This window comes from Eucyclogobius newberryi, unplaced genomic scaffold, assembly GCF_026437365.1.
Source record: "Eucyclogobius newberryi isolate DKJ021-1_F unplaced genomic scaffold, fEucNew1.0.hap1 SCAF_1, whole genome shotgun sequence".
Classification (NCBI taxonomy): Eukaryota; Metazoa; Chordata; class Actinopteri; order Gobiiformes; family Gobiidae; genus Eucyclogobius; species Eucyclogobius newberryi.
This window is the reverse complement of record NW_027315723.1, coordinates 39,949,611-39,970,292: the sequence shown is the minus strand read 5'-3', so window position 1 is coordinate 39,970,292 and position 20,682 is coordinate 39,949,611. Positions and strand designations below refer to the sequence as shown.

The window sequence follows — 20,682 nt, the reverse complement described above, 5'->3', positions numbered from 1 at the left end:
CTTGTGCTTGAACATGGTGTTCGTTATGGACAATCTGTGGCTAGCACAGAAGTCCAATAACTGAACACCGCTCGGGTTCAGATCGGGGAAGCCGTTCTTCCTGATCACCCCTCCCCAGGTGTCACTGTCATTGCCCACGTGGGCGTTGAAGTCCCCCAGTAGAACAACGGAGTCCCCGGTCGGTGCACTATCCAGTACTCCTCCCAAGGACTCCAAGAAGGCCAGGTACTCTGCACTGCTGTTCGGCCCGTAGGCCGCTACAACAGTGAGAGACCTGTCCCCCACCCGAAGGCGGAGGGACGCAACCCCAATACTCCAACACGTGACGGCTGAGCTGAGGGGCTATAAGCAAGCCCACACCAGCCCGCTGCCTCTCCCCGCGGGCAACACCAGAGAAGTGGAGCGTCCAGCCCCTCTCGAGGAGATGGGTTCCAGAGCCTAAACTGTGCGTGGAGGTGAGGCCGACTATATCTAGTCAGTATCGCTCAACCTCCCGCACAAGCTCAGGCTCTTTCCCCCCCAGCGAGGTGACATTCCATGTCCCCAGAGTTAGTCTCTGTGTCTGGAGATCTGGTCGCCGAGGCCCCTGCCGTCAACTGCCGCCCAGATCTCTCTGCACCGGCCCCTTATGGATCCTCCTGCGGGTGGTGGGCCCACGGGAGGGCGGCCCCACGTCGCTCCTTCGGGCTGTGCCCGGCCGGGCCCCGTGGGGTAAGACCCGGCCACCAGGCGCTCGCCATCGAGCACCCATCCCAGGCCTGGCTCCAGGATGGGGCCCCGGTGACGCCGATCCGGGCGACGTAAACGGCCTTGTTCTTGTTGTCATCATAAGAGGCTTCTGAACCGATCTTTGTCTGACCCGTCACCTAGGACCTGTTTGCCTTGGGAGACCCTACCAGGAGCTTGAAGCCCTCGACAACATAGCTCCCGGGATCATTCGGGCGCTCAAACCCCTCCACCACGTTAAGGTGTCGGTTCAAGGAGAGGGCATTTCTTATTTTAAGTTTCAAAATATGAAATACCAATAAATTCATTATTTGTTTGTTTGTGACATGTTAATGAACATACATATCTGGGTTCCCATAACGACATAGCACAGAATCTGCATTACTGATATTGCCCGGTGTGTGGATGCCATGTGCCCCGTTGTCCTGTTATAGCCTTAACGGCGGCTTTTGATACAGTTGACCATTACATTTTTGTTGTCTCGCCTTAAAAATTATGTTGGTATCTGTGGCACTGCGCCTGCATGGTTTGAATCTTATCTGACGAACAGAAGTTTTTCTGTCATGATTGGGGACTTGTCCTCCTCTGCTGCCTCGCTGGTTTGTGGAGTGCCCCAGGGCTCTATTTTGGGCCCCATGTTATTTTCTCTGTATATGTTGCCACTGGGGCCAAATGCAGACAATCTGCAGATTTACTTACCTGTGTTTCCAGACAAAAGTGATGCTCTTAAATCTCGGACTGATTGTATTGCAGACATAATCATCTGGTTTATTTGAATGATAAGAAGATATAGAACATTTTATTTGGTGATTCTGTGCTGTCTAATTTTGATAACTTGTCATCCATGATATAACCGACCGTAAAGAATCTTAGGGTTTTTATCAATTACGTCTTTTAGCTAAAGTCAAGCGTTTTTTAAAGCACACCAACCTTGAAAGGACTATTCAAGCTTTCATCAGCTCATGAAGTGACTATTGCTATACACTTTATATTGATGTCTCCCAGTCGCCCTCAGCCACCTTCAACTTGTACAGAACGCAGCGGCACGTTTTCTAAGCAACACACCCAGACGTCAGCACATCACCCCAGTTCTTTTTGCTCTCCCATTTCTTTTAGAATTCTAGCGCCTCTACAAGGAACTACAAGAACACAGGAACACAGGGGCCGCGGGCCTTTTGTACACTGAGATTAGATTACACATTGGTGGACTCTATTTAATCGTTAGAACAGCATTAAATCTTTCAGCACTCATCAGAGATCTTCTGACAGCTATAGGTTGAAAAAAAGAGGCTGAATACTTTTGAACGCTGGACTTTTCAGTTTTTTTTACATTTTAAATCTAGAAATTATGTATTTAATTGTGTAATTTTCCTTCCACGTCACAATTGTGTGCCACTATGTGTTGTTCTTTCACAAAAAATGGAAATGCAATATATTTAAGTTTGTGGTTGTGATGTGACAAAATGTGGAAAGGTTCCAGGGTTACAAATTATTTTGCAAGCCACTGTAAAACATATACAAAATTACTGTAATAAGATTTTCCCAACCAAAAGGTGTGTAATCCAAAGAATCGTTTTGTAAAGCAGAGAAAAATATAATCATCTTTTGGTGACAGATTCTTACTGTGAACCAAAACAAATATGGTTTATAGAGGACTGTACACTCGGGTCACATGCTTCTTATTGTGAATGGGTAAATAGTAGGAAGTGCCCATAACTGAGTTCATGAAAGAGCATAACATCTTTGCATGAAAAATGACACAACTCCATGCTCCAATGAAGTGTCCTCAAGTAGCACCTCTAAGGTCCTCATACTCAGAGGCGGGAACTCAGTTACATTTACTCAGTTACATATATACTGAGTTACATATATACTGAGTTACATATATACTTAGTTACATATATACTCAGTTACATATAAGATAAGATAAGATAAGGTAATCCTTTAATATCCACACAAGGGGAAATTTCGTTGTTACAACGCAGTAGAACAGGAGGAAAGGACAGATTATAGGAAGTTTAAAAAAAAACACACTCTTAATGGAACTCTTGGGAAATAAAATAAAATAGATAAATAAAAAATAAAAAGATAAAGATAAAAATAAGATAATAATAATAAAATAATGATAATAGAATAAAATAAAATAAAGTAAAAATAGCTAGCACAAGACTAGGTAATAGGTAATACTATTAGCAGGTAAGTAAACAGAATAAAAACAAAACAGAACACTCTTATTTACAGGTATTGCACATGGTTACATCAGTATTGCACATGTTCAGTACTAGCAGTGTTTGTTATAAAGTCTGACAGCAGCAGGAAGGAAAGACCTTCGAAACCTTTCCTTCACACATCGAGGATGGATCAGTCTCTCACTGAAGCTGCTCTCCAGAGCGGACAGAGTGTCCTGCAGAGGGTGACACTCATGGTCCAGCATAGATGTGAATCTAGCCAGGACCCTTCTGTCCCCCACCTCCTGCACCGAGTCCAGAGCACAGCCCAGGACAGAGCTGGACTTCTTGATGACTTTGTCCAGTCTCTTCCTCTCCCTCTCTGTGATGCTGCTGCTCCAGCAGGCCACACCGTACAGGAGGGCTGATGCCACCACAGAGTCGTAGAAGGTCTTCAGGAGTGGCCCTGTCACTCCAAAAGACCTGAGTCTCCTCAGGAGGTAGAGCCGACTCTGGCTCTTCCTGTACAGTACGTCTGTGTTTTGAGTCCAGTCCAGTTTGTGGTTCAGATGAACACCCAGGTACTTGTATGAGTCCACTCTCTCAATGTCCCGTCCCTGGATGTTCACTGGTGAGGGGGCAGCAGAGTGGCGTCTACGGAAGTCCACCACATCTCCTTGGTCTTTCCCGCGTTGATGAGGAGGTGGTTCCGCTGACACCAGTCCACAAACTCCTGCGCCAGTCCCCTGTACTCCGCATCATTGTCGTCTGTGATGAGTCCGATGATGGCAGAGTCGTCAGAGAACTTCTGCAGGACACAGCTGTCCGTGTCGTGTCTGAGGTCTGAAGTGTAGAGGGTGAAGAGAAAGGGCGCAAGGACAGTGCCCTGGGGCGCCCCCACACTGCAGGTTCGAGTGTCAGACACACAGTCCCGTGCTCTCACAAACTGGGGTCGGTCTGTGAGGTAGTCCAGGATCCACTCTGCCAGGTCATACTCCACACCAGCCGTCTCCAGCTTGTCCCTCAGGAGCAGTGGCTGGATGGTGTTGAAGGCGCTGGAAAGATCGAAGAACAGAATCCTCACAGAGCTGCCAGGCTTTTCCAGGTGAGAGAGAGCGGTGCAGCAGGGAGATGACGGCGTCCTCCACTCTGATGCCAGGCCGATATGCAAACTGCAACGTATATACTGAGTTACATGAGTTACATATATACTGACTTAAGCGGCTTCCACACCGCCGCGGTCGAAGCGTCCAGTTTACATTCAAAGTCTATAGTAAACGCGCGTCGAGCACGTAGTGCGTTATCCGCGGCGCGATTTCTTCGTTTTTGCGGCGCGATTGGTGCGTTTTTTTACGCTCTCGACGCTTTGAGCGCGCGTATGAGCCGGCCGAGGCGACGAAAGCGGCTTACGCGACGCGTTCAGATATGTTGAGGTCTCTGCCGCCGAAGCGTAGCAGCCGCCGCAGCAGCCAATCAGAGCTGACGCTCATGCGACAACATCTCTACTGCGCATGTGCGCAGAGAGCTCAAGCGCGCCGTACACGCGCCTGTGTACAGTGGCCGGGGCGTCGATAGCGCGTGTCCGGTGCGTAAACCCTTCAAATGTACACGCACTCAAATTCTGCGTCGGGCGCGATTAGGTCGCGGCGGTCTGTACGTAGCTTACATGTATACTGAGTTACACTGAGTTACGTATATACTGAGTTACATATATACTGAGTTACATATATACTCAGTTACATATATACTCAGTTACATTTACTTGTGTAACTTTTAGAGGACATTTTACATCAGTACAAGATTTCCTACTTGAATAATAAAATAGTTTACTTGTTGTGAGTAAATGTTTTGGTTTCTCTTCCAACTGAGTATCCGTACAAGTGACAAAAGCTTTAATTTGACAATATTGAATTATTTAAACGTTTGTGTATATTCTTTAGAACTTCCAGAATGTGTATTAGGTTATTTAAATGTTTTGTCAGTCCAATTACATTAACTCCATTTAAAATGTAACCTTGTGTAACCACTATTACTCAGTACTGAAGTAGCCCAGCAATATATGTTTTTGAGCAATTATTTGGGTAACTACTTTTTAAGTAGTAATATTATTTTTTAAGTACTCTTACTTGAATACAAACGTTGGCTTCCCTACCCACCTCTGCCTGGTTAGAAATACAACCCCCCTAGTCCCACAGTCAGGAGCCTAGAGGGTCTCACTGCAGCCGGGTAAAGGGCGATGGGCAGTGGGGGCCTTTTGGTTGATGCTCTCCCTGCACTGTGGAGAGTTGTGTGCGTGTGTGCGTGTGTGTGTGTGTCTGTGTGTGTGCGTGTCTGTGTCTATATGTGTGTGTGTGTCTGTGTCTATATGTGTGCGTGTGTCTGTGTGTGTGCGTGCAACTGTGTGTGTGTGTACACGGCGAGGAGGGGGACTCTCACGCTCCCGTGCACACTCGCGCTCCCCCCCTGCCCCACAGAAGAGCCGCCACCTCCGCGGGCTCAGATTGGCCGCACTTAACTGGCGCAGGTGCGAGGAGTTTGCCTTTTACGACGCCGCAGCTGTAGGAGCCTATAGCCCCCCCCCCCACACACACCCCCGCCTCTCCCAGCTCCACTCTCACACCGGACACACTGACGCATTTGACGCCGGGGCTACGATACGAGGAGCCGCCGCCGCCGGGACAGTGGGACACGGCAGCAGCAGCAGGAGAAGGACGATCATCACATACAACAACAGTCTCATCGGAAGGAGCCGTCGTAGTTTACGCGCGTGGAACTCGCCGCGGTGCCAGGCAAGATGCGCGGCCGTTACGGGATGTCGTGTGCGGGCACTTCTACGAGCCAGAGGAGGGGGGGAGACTGACGGACTGATTTCCAATTTCTACGCATTCGCATCGGGGGGTGCTGAATTTGACCGCGGTGTCATTGGCCAGTCGTGAAACCAACTCTCTTACTCGTCGTGTTTGGAACGAAATGTGCACTGATTAAAAAATAAATATATCAAAAAGGGAAGGAGCTCGAGGATCTTTAAAAAAAAAAAAACATCCCCGTCTTTTCAAGGACGAGATCGGAAGAGAACATTTATTACAAGGCGAGGAAAAAGTGGCTGTGGTGCCAAAAAGGGAGAAGCCGCAGAAAGCATGGAAGTGCGGGACACAGACGCGAGCAATGCGTCCAAAAAGACAATCATCGGCAAGATTTTTAAAGTTCGCAAGCGGAGGGAGAAGCTTTTCGTGCAGGTGTGCTTCGTCTGCAGTGTCCTGTTCGTGGCGTGGAGCATGTCGGTGGTGTTGACCAAGACAGGTGAGTGGACCATGTATGCACGGGAGGGGGGGAGAGATCGGGAGGGGGGGAGAGATCGGGGGGAGGAGAAGGACACGCGGTCGCGGGGAAGAGCATCGTTACGGAGAAGAGTGCGTAAAATCTGCAGTGAAACCACCGAGCCCCGGTCTGTGCGCGGAGATGCTCCTACGTTCAAGGGCATCCGCCGCTCGTAATGTCACGCGTCCCGAATGCGCCCGGTTGCGTGGCTGGATGCTGCGCGCGTGTTATTGACAGGTCACGTTTTTTTCCCCCTCTTCTGCCTCCACAAAGATGGATAGCGGCGGATGCGGTTAAAAGTGTCCGCGCGCCAGTCCTCGGCGGGTGGATGCCGCAGTGTGCGCGCCGTGGACAGGGCACGTTTTTAATTCCAGAGCCAAGACAAGTGAGCGCCAGGCAATAGGGCAGATCGTGTTCCAATCAAATCCAGCGCGTGCGGTGATAAATGAGCAACTGTCTGAATGAGATGAAGGCTGCACATGTGAAATATTCCATTTATTTAGCCTGGTGTTGGAGATGGGACAGGGATATGTTCTATTACTGTTCATTGTTGTATGTTGCGCCTTAATGCCAAAGCTAGTTTCTAGGTTTTGAATCCTGTTCATTGACAATGGCAGTAAAGCTCTTTCTGATTCTGATGTTTTAAGGTGGGGTAAGGTTGTGGGCATTTTGAGTTAGAAAGAAACAAGGGGAATATCTCAGGAGCTTTGTTTTGGGAAATGTTGGGATGAGAAACTTGCTCAGTTTTCTCTCTCAATATGTAAGAGGTCACCTGGAGATGAACACAAACTGTCCTATCTGCACCCATCTAGTCTAGTTTGAATGTCAGTTTGGGTCCTGTACTTAGTTGGTGCTGTACTAAATAATATTTCCAAAGTGAATGTTTTTGTGTCAAACATGTCAACAATCCATCCTTTTCCTGAATCATTTTGTAAATTGCTCATCAGCCCTTGGTCACACTTGGTTGGAGATTGAGTTGTGTAGTTATTCATATTTGTGTCATTACGATTTCTAGCCCTAGTTCAGACCATTGCACACAATGTTGCAAACAAATGAGTACAAGTATTTGCATAATGAAATAAGTTGCCATTAGATTTGCATGTAAACATCATTCATAATGTGTGATGAGCAGCGTGTGAAGCGGGAGGCGTAACCGGGAGGCGTAACCGGGAATCGACAAGGACTCGACCAAGGCCGGTTTGGTACTTAACCGGTACTCAAACTGGATTCAAGTTTTGTAAAGTGTCATGACTTAAAATCCGGACTAAACTTGAAGGTCCACATGAGACCAGTCTGTGCTGTCTGCATCTAAGTATAAAGAACATTTATTGTACGCAAACTAGGAAATGACATTGGTGCATTCTGCGCATATTCATACACATAATGGCCCCTGAAAGTTGTGAAACACACTTGCAAAATGGAAATAGGGAATATGTTACTTTTGACCACTGAATACTATTTCAAATTTAATATATTTTCATTGATTTAATTCAAATTTGTATGGTGTAGTACAGTAGCCTCTGTTTTTATGAGCCTCTGTTAGACGTCTGGCCTCTGCCACTTGTGTGAAATGTGGCCCACGTCTGCTCTTTGGTCTAAGCAGTACTACATTTTGTTAAGGCCAAACACACAATTGTTTCTTCTTGGCCCTAAATAAAAGTACAGGAGCAAATATTGACTAAAGTAAAAGTATTGCATGAAAAAAAAAAGTTTTGAAGTACCTGTTTTTAAGATGTACTTTAAAAGTATTTCAAACTGATTGAGAACTATTCATTCATCAAAAGTAATTATCTGGATAAAACGTATCCAGAGTGAATAGATTTCCTAATTTTTCCAGCTGTTTTTATTTGGATATTTCTTTTGGGACGTCAACTCAAACTATGAACATGCTAAAAATAATCCGTCAGCCATTTCAAGTGGTCTAAAACGATAACGAAAAGTACTTTTTACTTTTCAGTCCTTAAATGTAACGGAACAGAAAGTTCAGATACTTGGCCTCAAATGTAGTGAAGTAAAAAGTACCCACTGGTAAAGTACAGATGCCTAACATTTTTATTTGAAGCAGAACTAAGTAACATTTTCACCTTTTTATTGAACATCTTTGTAAGCCCGGTGTCTCCCCTTGCTGTTTCTGGGTGGAATACCAGCCTTTCAACATTTGCAACTCGGCTGAGAAATCCTGGCTCTTTATTTATTTCTTTATTTTGGCCAGGGAAATTATGTATTTTATTATACTTCCTTCAATAAAAAAACGAAGAGAGAAATGCATCGAAAAAAAAGATTAGCTTGTTGTCTGTTTTTTGACCACATATTTTCACAAGGGAGCTGCAGAGGGAGCTCCGTTGCTTACAGTACTTTTACTTTTGTACTTCGTTACTTTACTGGGTCTAAGGATCTAGGAGCAGCCTACCCTGATACACTCCTTGATTCTACATTGTTGCGTAACCTGCTGAAGCAACCTTGACATTTTGCCTCTGCAGAATGAAAGCTGATGTGGGCATAGGATTCACTGGTCAAATAGGCAGAGCAGCCATAGGACAACAGCGGTCAGATGGTACACAAGAAGGTATTTAGGAGTGGTTGTTGGTACACTCAAGTCTCATCGATGTACAAAGTCTTCTCTGGCCCATCTAAAAGAGTAAGGTTTATGGAAATGCAGGAAAAAAAGGCCTCAAGCTCCCCTGAAATTATTTTTATATGAATATTACATATTGAGACATTCTGTGGAATAAAGGGACTCCATACAGTACTTTTTAAAGGTCCTATACCTTAAATGTGTAAATTTCCTTCAGTCAAATGCATCCAAATTGTGAAACTATCGGCTATTTTTTTTTTTTAGCTTCACTGCATCAAGAATGCAAACAATGTCATAACACTGACACTATAGTCAACCTCTGAAATATTCTAGTTTCATAAAATAATTATGGTGAACCTGGTTGAGAGACCGAAGAGACTGGTGGTTCTGCTGCTGCTGTGGAGATGAGCTGAAGTCAGGTTGTAGCTGAAACGGCTGGTTGACAAAGGAGAGTCAGTGCGTTTACAGCATAATTGATCCATCATTTACAGAAATGATTTGAGAGCTGGAGAGTGAAAGGTAGCAGGCTGCGATTGGATGACTGACAGAAAGGAGGAAGTGTACTTCACGCTTTGGCGTCATTTAGTATAGTACCCACAAATAAATCCTTTTCTATCTTTACTTGCAAACTGAACTTCCTTCAGCACTGTAACCTTTTATGCTTTATCTAAATGTATTCAATGTTTTCAATATTTGGGTCATTTTATAGCACATGATTGTTGACACCATTGGCCCACAGGACATCATCCAATATACTGACTATTCCACTAAAACATTATCAAAGGTCTCCAAGTAGAGAAAGAGTTTCTCTGTGTGAAATTAAAACTATAAAGTAGTTAACTCAAAAGTGGAATTTTTCCCAAGTCACACTTGGCAAATCCCTCAAGGCACACCACTGTTCCCCTGACAACACCCATAGAATGATTTGTAAGCAGCTAAAAGATGAATTCCCACTTGTAGGTAACTGCACATATGAGCCTTAAGGTTCTAAAGTGAACCTCCACCCAGTGTTTCCTTTGCCTTCTCTCTGAAACTAGAACATCAGAACGAGAACAAAACAGATAGAAATGATTTTACTTTTTTCTGCATTCAGTTCATGGTGCTCCATTAACATTTGTGATCAAACTGAAATATGAACTGCTAGACTACTGCATGAATCACATACTTCAGAAGATGCTTGTAGAGGGGCTAAACTACATCTATCACAGCAAAGTGTGGAGTGGTTTGAATGTGCCTGATTGTAGTTGGGACTTGGCCCTGAACATGTTAACTTCATTGACATAGATCAAACGATTCCCATGGGTCAACATATTTAGATTTTTTACAGAGGACGATATACCAATAACTTCCTGAAGAAGCACTAACCTTTCCTGGTGAAGATTCTGCTACGAGAGAAGCAGTGCCTCCATGTTCCACAGTCTGGAATTAAACTTATCTGTATCCATGGAGACAAGCGCACACACACCGTAAAATACTGTAATTCTACAAACTAATGCATTTCCTGCAATACTGTGGAACAGTCCAGGCAAAGCAATAATGCCCGCTCGGGCTGTGTTCCCCCCACTAAAAAAGTTACTCGGAGCATCCTTTAAATTTTGTGTTTGCAACAATTTCATTGGTCGACTCTCAAGACTGCAATTATTAGTACTTTGCAAACTACAAAATGTCCTTTTGCACAATAGCTGCTAACCCTGTAGTTTAGCCCTCTACAAACATGTTCTGAAACACATTTTATGCCATTTGTCCGTGAACAAAATTCACAAACATATGAAATTGTTTCGGGATCAAGTTACGAAATGGCAAAAAATAATCCCACTATTAAAACAGATGTCAAATCTTATGGCAATAGTAATGTTTGCCAGAGAAATTGCAATGAGATTTTTGTCTAAATATTTTCATACTTTTTTTTTTTTTTTTTTTGTGTGCTAAAGTCCTCAAAGATCCTCTATGAACAGGAAGCTGAAATCCATTGACTTAATATTGCAGATTTGCATTTATAACAAGATGGCAGCTGAATCTGGATAAACTAAATATAATCCATCTAGGACAATTTAGATATGACCATCTTCACTTGTCATTCACCCCAGTGTTATCCAAAGTTCCATTTCATGGAATGGGACCTTTGCGTCCTGGATGTCAAATCAGCCCCACATTCACCAGGGTTTGGCACTGTATCCATGACGTACGTATTGCAGATTTTTGTTAATTATGTTAAAAACAAGAGGCTTTACAGATTAGTGTGCGCACTGTGCGGTGATATCATAGTAGCAGCGATCACAAATCTCTTATCTGCAGAGCCAGGAGTGGCAGAGGGACTGGGAGACTAAGTTGGATATCACTGGTCATCTCTGCTGTCCCAGCAGTAGTTTTTCTATCCATATTCCATAAGCACAAGGTAACGTATTATCTTAAAACTTAGTGTCCAAAGAGTAACATGATTCAAAAATGAAGCATTAAGCATATTAATGCTACTGTCTTTTTTTATCTGTATGACCGCACAGTAGTCCAAGCTGTAGTCCGATGGTCACATGGGTTTCACCTCAGTTGGTGTGGTCATTTTGACCATGTCATTTTATACAGTTTATGGCAGAATATTTTCACAAAAGGTTATTCCCAGTTCACATTTTCCATTAATAAACTAAATTTAAAACACAATTTACATTAAAATGATTAGTTAGTTAAATTAGTTACTTTTGTTTGAATTTCAAAACTCTTTGTGCAGCTTTGCGTTGTATCTGACGGTCAATCTCGCAGTCACAAGACGAGAAGAGCGGAGGGAGACTGTGACATGACAATCCAGTCTATGTCCTTATCATAACTCAGAACTAGAATCATTTCTCACATCAAAAGAGTCGTGAGTCCAGTAGGTAACACCTGTGACTGATGGACACGTGGGAGGGAAAGAAGAAGAGGAGGGAGAAATGGAGACATGGAGGAGGTGAGGAGAGTTGGAGGGAGAGAGAGAGAGAGAGGGTGAGGTGTGGAGGGAGGGGGGTATGAGAGAGGTCCAGATGGAGATGGATTTCGTGTACTACGTTGTGTTGGTGGGAAAAGGGGCGTGGCCTGCTCCCTGTCACGACTGCTAATGTTGTGTTTGTCGTGGGCCTGGGCATGATTACGTGAGAGCCTGTCAAAAACCAGATCCAAGCATAGAAAACGCCTACCTCGAATGGAAATGAGGGCTTTTGGTTAGGTTCTCTGTCCTTTTTAATAAGAGACTTTTAATATTTCCATTAATGTTCCATTTCTACGGTCTGTACTAAGGGCTAAAATGTCTCGTTTTTTCTGTGGTGTTAAAACGCTGAGACCCAAATCCTTTGCTTGGTTTCTCTGCAGCCAACACAAGTCATTACATATGTTTTTAAGATATGACAGTTGTGTTAAAGGTGCACTGTGTAACTTTATCATGGGAGGTCCGCCTTATGCTTGTCTCCATGGAGCAGATCATTTAGCGGGATTAGTTTTTAGACAAAAAAATTGTTTATAATTTGACTCCCTATTTGGACACAAGCAGCAGATTTGACATGCGTAGAGGTAATACCCTAACTGTTACCTAGCAACCATTGTGTACAAGACTCAAAGCGTGTCTAATTTACACAAGTCATGACTTCACAAACAAATACATTGAAGCATCCTTTAGTTTGTTAAATTAATGTTTAAACTGTCATAAAAATGCATGAATTGTCTCATTGTCTCTGCATTTGGTGACCGAAGGACTTCACATTATTTTCCTCTCAAATTACCGTTTGACTGATGTAAAACTACGATAAATCTATGCCACCAAACAAAGTCCTAATTATAAAAACATGAATATCTGTCAAGTACTTTGAGAGCGATGATAGTTCCAGGTTGTACTTTCCACCTGAAGTCCCTCCCACTTTTGACAATTTTCACAGCAGCCGCTTGTCATTATAAAACATGACCTTCACGCTGCTGCTCTGGTTCCCTGTATCTCTAAACTATTTGCTGATGGTGCAAACTGCCATGAAAGTCACTCTTTTAAGTGAACTCTCTGAGCTCCTGCTACGCGAGTCTCGTTTGTGCCAGAGCAAGGAGCAACAGAGCTGCTGAGCTTTTCGTCAGTGCAGGGCAGAGGAAGGAGCAGAGACGGCCTGACCTCCATCAGTGGTGGCTCTAAGTGTTTTTATTTCATCTTAATCCGTTTAGGAATCATTTAAATAAAAAGCACTATATTTTAAACTTCTTAATGACTTTAAATCTGTGAAGAAGTGACACTGCTCAAAGTAAGAATGCAGATTTTTCAGGATAACATTCCAGGCAAAACGATAACAAGCAGGTAGATCCCACCAGAAGTTACATAGTGTATCTTGTATAAGAACAGGATTTGTCCTTTTATATTCTGCTTATTTAAAAAGAAGACAAGATGAACATTCCAATACATTAATAATACTTCAGCTGGAGGATTTGCTTCTTCTGCATGTTTTAGCTTGATTGGGAAAACTAGAGTATGTTGATTGAGTTTAAAGTAGTTTGTCTGTGTTGTTTTAGAGCAACACTTGAAATGTGGATCTGGAGATGGATCCCAGGCCGATGATCTGAGGCCGTCTCGCTGGTCTCGGGCTTGTGGAGAGTGAGATTTGATCCAGGCGAGGCGCTCTTCACTGTCAGGCAATAGGTGTGTTTAAAGGTGAAGGACGGGTGACAGGAAATCAAAACGGAGGTATTTTAGTCTACCTCATTTAAGATGGATTTGTTTATTTAAGCCCTACAGATGTTTTGCTAATTTGTCTCTTAGGGTGGCACAACTTAAAATATTATCTTTTAAATGTATTTTGTATTTTATTCAAGGCTCCCTCTGACAGATAGCAGTGTGGCCCCAGAGCGTTGGCTTTGATGGTGCGTTGGGGCAGAGTGGTGATTCTGACAGGAGGGGACAGAGCAGAGGTGACACCCTGAATAAGAGCTGCCTTCATGGGGCCGACAGCAGCGTGATGGATGGCTGTCCTTGGTCCATACTCCTCTTCCCTACAGCCCTGACGTGACTTCAGCATCCCCATGACATTCTGAAGAGCTTATTTAGTTTCACATATTCCTATCTGACCTCCATCTCAGTTTTAAGCTTGTTTTTGTCCAAATGCAGATCAGTTTGATCTGGTCTATGGGAAATATATCCATATTTGTGTGTGTGTGAGACAAAAGTGATATCCATCATTAGTTGATCAATATCGGGTTTTTCTTTGGCAATGTGTCGACTGATGATTAGATTCCAGAGAAGCCAGTGGCAAATCTGTCAGTACTTTGTCACTATATATGGCAGGTTTTGTTTCCTCACAAATTATATGCTGTGACTATTGTGTGTACAGTATACTAATATGCAGTTGGTGTCAGTACAATGATAAACTTAACTTAAAACTTAAACTGTACTAATGTCTATATAAATAATAATATATTATGTAATGTTAAGTACAATGCTTTGGATCCGTCCTCACATTTGGAGCTGGCTTGTCTTAGTTGTCCAAGTCGGGTTGACTTTATTGTTCTAGGCCATTTGTCTTCCGTCTTTATCTCTGGAGACTGTGAAATGCAAATTAGTTTTCTAAAAGTGCCGCCACAGGCGTTTGGAGTGATTCAAACAGCCTTGTGAAATGAGAAATGTATTCAAGACAAATAATAAGAGGGGGTGCCAAATGCAAATGTGTTTTACAAATGCAGAGCCATTCCGCACTGTAGGCCTAGACTTGGATTCATGTACTTGCCTTCATCTGGCTACGGATATCAATATACAAGTTTAGCAGAGACCACAGAATGTACTCCAGTCCCACTTTGTAAGAGGAGCCAAATCTTTCACTGCCAATCACTATCAAATATACTACTTGTGTAGAAGTAAAGTATAGTGCTCAAAAACTACTTTGAGAAGAACTCCCGACAACTCGTATTGTTAACGCCTGCCACTCACTAAATTTCTTCCCCATCAACACACTAATTTTCGAAGTCATGTTTGTCAAACTAGAACACAGGAAATGTTTTATTGACGCATACATTAAACAATTATCATACTTTATTGATGTCAAAGCATAAATTAACTGTTTGATAAACATGCAATTGAATGTGACGTGATTGTGTTCCAAAGCGGTCTAACCAGCTCCAGGTACACAACAATGTCTTAGGTCTTCTAAGGTTCTTATTTAAACGCACTTAGGATCACCTAGGATCACCCAGGATCATCTAAGATCATTTAGGATCACCTAGATTCTAAAACCTAGGCTCTAGGGCTGCTTTCACTTCCGTATGGTGGAGTCACGCACCACAGCGTGAAAAGCAGCCGTGTCTCACAGCTCCACAAACATGGACCTGATCAACCTTATGATTGAGAAGTATAATAGTATACATATGTACTACAATTGCCCAGCATCACATGAGGTGTTCCAACTATGAATTGGTGCAAGTCATTGTTTTATGCTGTTTACAGTAGTTCAGTGCCTCGGCCTCTATCATGCCCCACCATTTTTGTCTCTTGTGACAACTCTTTTTATCAAAAGGTTTGATCTCGCTAACATGTGGCTTTGACTCAAATGATGACTGAATACTGAGCTCTGGTGTTTTACTGAACTTTAGAATTGTAACTTTTCCAATTCTATTAAGGATTTATAACAAAAACACATCTTGGAAAACTACATGGATCTATTGTCTTATAATAATTTATATTGTTTAACAATGTCAAGCCACAGCGCCTTTATACAAAAAGCAATTTGACAACATGAATAACATTTTTTAAATGAAATTCAAAAAGACATTTGTCATTTGAAATGCAATGCTTTGTTATTTAATCTTCAATCTAATATTACTTTTGTCAAATTACATTACCAAATTATATTAAAAAATTGCAAGATAAATTATTTGCAAAAGGCAATTTTAAATTATCATTTGCATTTAGTAAAAAAACTAGGATGAAAAACCTCCTTGTTTCCGCCACAGGACTGACCTCCACAGGATCTATATCTATGCCTGGTGGTGCCACCTGTTTGTCTCCATAGTGTTTGATAATGTTTATATTGTGGAATATTCCAGGCAGAGCAATATATTTGAACAATCAGGTGGCAGACTCTACCACATAAGTTGCATAGTGCAGTTTTTAAAAGCAGGAAATATGAGGATAATTTTTACTACAGAACTGATCTGAAGTTTTGACAAACCTCTCGTATCTTCCCCATTAGGTTATAAACTAAGTGAATCCGAATGCCCATGGCTGAAATACTGGTCTGATTTTTGAACAAACATTTGAATAAGACCTTTTATTCCACGCATGGACAGTGAGGAGAAACATTTGGTTTCTCCTCACTGTCTGATGAAGTTATCCAGGGAAGAATGGGCCCCTGTTGGTCACAATGCAGCTGAATTAAACGCAGCAAACAAAATGTCTCAGCGGTTAAATCAGCGAGCAGAGTAGAAGTCAAAGTAGAAATTAGATGTAGCAGTGGGAATAGAAGCAGTACTTGCAGTAGCAATAGAAATAATCATAGAAAGGCATTCAGATTTCCATTCACCGCTGAAAACTATGGCATTTTTGTGTTTTGGGTTCTGACCTCTCTGGTCCAACAAACACCTTATGGAAAAGTTAAGGTACCGCTTCTGTTTATTTGATATTGTTTTATTTGAATTGAAGGTGCCCGCTACAGCCTCCATCTCACGTCGTTCCCACTCCTCCGTCACAGCGGCTGTGCCATCTCTCTGCCAGCGCTCGCACACAGCCTGAGAACAGCCCACGCTGAGGTCCCACAAACTCGACTGTTGTGGCTTCTTTGGGAATGACTGCCAGTGGCCGACTCTTTTCTCTCCACAACTCCAAACCTCTGCACAACATAAATCTGATTTTATTTTTTAACAAATGTGAAAAAGAACTAGTGCGCCTTAATGCACTAGTGCAGCAAATGACGATAGTCTTCATTGAATCTTCAATGGTAGTAAAAGTATAGGTCAATAGGGGCAGAATATCAATAAGAGTTAAATTTGCCTTTCACTTTAACATACCGTTTTAATAAAAAACACTTTAATTCAGTTATCCGTCTTTTTTTCTCCAGTCCTATTCTTTATCCAAATTAGTATGAATATAAATGTTGGAGTTGTCAGGAAAAGGCTAAGTACTGTAATAAGTATAAGTACTACAACAAGAAGTCCTCGAACACGGCGCGAAAGAAAGGGAACAACAACAGGCTTGTACAACTTGTTGTCAAACTGTTCTGGCCCATCAGAAGTGTAATGTATAGTTTCACTGAATGATGCAATATATTTCCTGTGCTGTTTGCAAAGAACCTATTGTTGTCAAGAAGAGCCTTCCAAAGTTATTGTGAATGTAAACATGGACCAAATAATTAAATCTGCCTTTACTGTCCAAGCATCATAGTCTTCCACTTAATGGTTCTCTTTCAATTAATCATTTTTTATTGGAATTCATTTTTTCCCCCCCATCAACCTAAAATGTACAGAGCGTAGACTAATCCTATCCTCCAGCTGCTACTGACCAGTGTCATGCACGGTTCAAGATCTGGTTGCATTTTTGGATGCTTGTAGATGATGCAGTTGCTGGTTGAGGGGCTGGTCACTAGATCCTGGGAGGCGCAGAGCAGCAGCAGCTCCTTGTCTGTCCGTCCGCTACATGCTGCTGTCTGAGCTGCCCTAAAGAGGCACGGGACAAGAGGACTATAAGAAAGTATGGCTGCAACAGTTTACAGAATAATCATGACCAGAAATGATTGCATTTAATAAACATAATTAACTGCTATACAGACTGTAACTATATCAACATAAACAATACACTTTAGTCATAACTATTCACATAAGCCTTCAGTTACTATTATTTGGTTAAAAATGTATTGAAAAATCTTTTTTGGCTTGTCGACAACTTAAATGTTTTCATAAAGCACTTTTAGAAAATAAGGTTTACAACTTTCTGCACACTCTGCATCGTACAATATAGTATGAAATCTAAAATAGTATACAATAAAGAAACACATCAAAAAGAGGCAGTGAAAGCCGATATCATACCAACTTGTAATTGTTCGATCTCAGAAGCTCAGCACTTGGATGGGAGACCACTGGAGGTGCCACAGGGGGTGGTAGTGCACACTGTCGTCGTGCTTTTGGGCAAGACATTTCCCCCTCCTCGCCTCCAGTGTTCAAGCATGCTGGAGTATATGAGAGTGAACCAATTATAACAAAGAAAATACAACAATTGTCAAATCCAATCCAAAAAGTGAGTTTAAGGTGATTTTTAAAGATGATACTTAAGGGTCAAGCCGCGGGCGGGTCGTCCCAAAGCCAATGAGTCCGGACTGAAGAGGCTCAATCACATTTTGTCCGGAGCTCCGAATTTGGATCGGGTATCGAGAACCTGCCTGAGGATCTAAGGCTGCCGGGGGGCTCGTAGGGGGTTCAGAACTATAACTCGGTGCTTTAAAAGTGACTTGTAAAATCATCAAATCGGTTCTAAGACGTCAGTGGAGGGAAGCTGAAACCGGTGACGTGTTGCGAGCGCACGTTTGATTATGCTGAACGTACAGAGAGGTGAAGGTTGAAGGTGAGTTTTCTGGCAGCTGGGGTCATGTGTGAGGTGAGTGACTGAGGCTGCTAATGATAAGGGAGTTTTTAAGACTGTAATTAAAATTGCCTGATCAACAGTATCAAGGGCGACACCGTCAGCAGTTCTAAGGTCATTTGGAGGCTGTTTCTGTGCTGCGTGAAGATTTAGAACCTGATTTTGAATTTCACAAAGATGTCATTTGATAAAATCTAAAGTCTGATTAGAAATGACTTTGGATGAAAAGGGAAGCTGAAATTGGTCTTAAATGATTAAAAGTTATTTCTTTTTGGTTGGATATCAGCATGTTTGGCTGGTTGACAGTAGAAAAAAAACTGGGCCTAAACACTCTTTGAGAAAGTCTGCGTATGACCTCCAGACTGCATGTGGTTTCATGTGATAAAACATCCGCTGAGGAAAAAAGAAAAAAAGTGGTAAATCTTTTAAAACCCAGGGCTTCTCTATTTACACAGATGGCTAGATTAGGGGCAGATATTTGGTTCCTCATATCTATAACCTTGTTTATAAAATACATTCAAAACAGTTCAGTGGAAGCTTCATTAAAATGACTGGGTTTATGGTTGTGATTGAGTCTAAAACCTGAATAAAAACTCTTGGAGTGAGTTAGTTGCAGCCCAACAATCGAGAAACATTACAACAGAATTATGAATGAATATAAATGATTAGTATAATCATAATGTTTAAGAGTTCTTCTATTAAGTGTTTTTTAAACTTCCTATAAGTTATCTGTCCTTTTCCTCTGTATCTACCTGCATTGCAACAATGACATTCCCCCATGTGTGGACAATAAAGGAATATCTTATCTTAATAATAAAGCAGTACTTTTTACTTTTTTTTCCCCGAAATCTCTTGGTAGTATTGTTCATAAACACTGCACCTTTTTATGTTTAAATTATTGAATAAGTCTGATCATTGTATTGACTGTGACTGTACTGCTTCTATCTTTGAATAACATCTAAAATAGTGGGTCTTTTTTTTAATAATATACAACCGAATAATTTCTTCCTGTATTTTATATTTGAAAATGACTGTTTTCATGATGCTGAAACTATTCTAAAAGTTATTTATTCATAAGACTGACACAAAGTACAGGAAATCAATTAAAACATGTACCAATTTATGACGACAAATGCATTTCATTCCTTGAAGTTGTCGTGTTTGTCATGTTTGACGAAAGATGTCAGGGGTTCTCTTGCATTTTCTACTGCCTCTCATAAAGATGGAATCAAATGACTTTAGGTTGACAATGAAACCTTGTGTTTGTTGAAACTCGGTCTTTGTACTGCGTCTGCTATTTGATCACGGGGAGACGGTCACCTGATCAGAGCACCAGACAATAGCATCATGTGAGCGCGCTAAAAGGCCAAATCCGCCCCAACAAGCATGAAACAAACCACACGGGAGGAGCGGTAGTTTCCCATAGAATGCCCTGGCCTTTTTTATTGAGAGATTGTGTTGCTTCACTACATTTCACAGCAAGGGTCCGATCGTTTTTAGCCACTTTTTAAAAAATTGGACGCTGTAAATTTGACTCGTGTTGTGCGTATATACAACCATTTTGGATGTTATTATCACTAGGCCTATTTCTTGCCATATTTTGTAGATACAAACAGAATTAAAGCCGCAAGCGGCATCCAACGGCCCTCGCGGGCCGCCGGCCTTCCGACTCTGCGCTTTCGACTTGATAAAGATGGCGCCCTTATTGTGTGTTGAATTAAAAAAAGAACTTGACAGACGGCGACACATTGGACATGGCCAATCCAGTGAAAATGAACACAAGTGTCAGCCAAATTTGCTTCTCCGCCGCACAGAGACCGTAGCACTTAGAATATAAATATGGATAACTATTGCTGCCCTGCTTGTGTAGATGATATTCCCCAAAGTAAAGCTTGATCGGGCTATTGCCCACGGAGGAGTTTGTTAAAGTGTGAAGCGTAAAAATGTGGTGATTTGAGCAATTTCGCGATTTTCCCATAAGGATAACATGGGATGTTTCTGTCATCGCTACGGTTACGCCGTACAAAATATGACTTTGGCTCTCATACTTTTATGATCAGGATGACAAATTAGAATTTTGTGCGTAATGTCATTTGGAAAAACTCTATTGCTTATAGGCCACTCTGAAGGCCAAATAGTCAGAATTCAGGGAAACGTTTGCGGCTCCGTCGCACAGAGACCGTAAAAGTTATCCTTAAAATTTGGATAACTTTAGATGCCCCACTTGTCTAGAGGATGTACACCGATTTTGAGGTCGGTGGGCAAAACGCCCTAGGAGGAGTTCGTCAAAGTTTGACGTGAACAAAATGGCTAACACCGCGTGTTTTCATTTTCAAAGGAAG

General features: G+C 42.3%; 1 protein-coding gene across 4 annotated transcripts in view; it reads left to right on the top strand.

Annotated features, from left to right (window-relative positions):
• Window positions 1-5,945: 5,945 nt before the first annotated feature.
• The window catches only part of slc24a4b (solute carrier family 24 member 4b), an 82,452-nt gene continuing 67,715 nt past the window's right edge, over window positions 5,946-20,682 (top strand). For all 4 annotated transcript variants that reach the window (XM_072446277.1, XM_072446268.1, XM_072446260.1 and 1 more), the window contains exon 1: window positions 5,946-6,194. In XM_072446277.1, coding sequence (XP_072302378.1) covers window positions 6,032-6,194 — 163 coding nt within the window. In that variant the 5' untranslated portion in view covers window positions 5,946-6,031. The remainder of the gene's footprint in view (window positions 6,195-20,682) is intronic.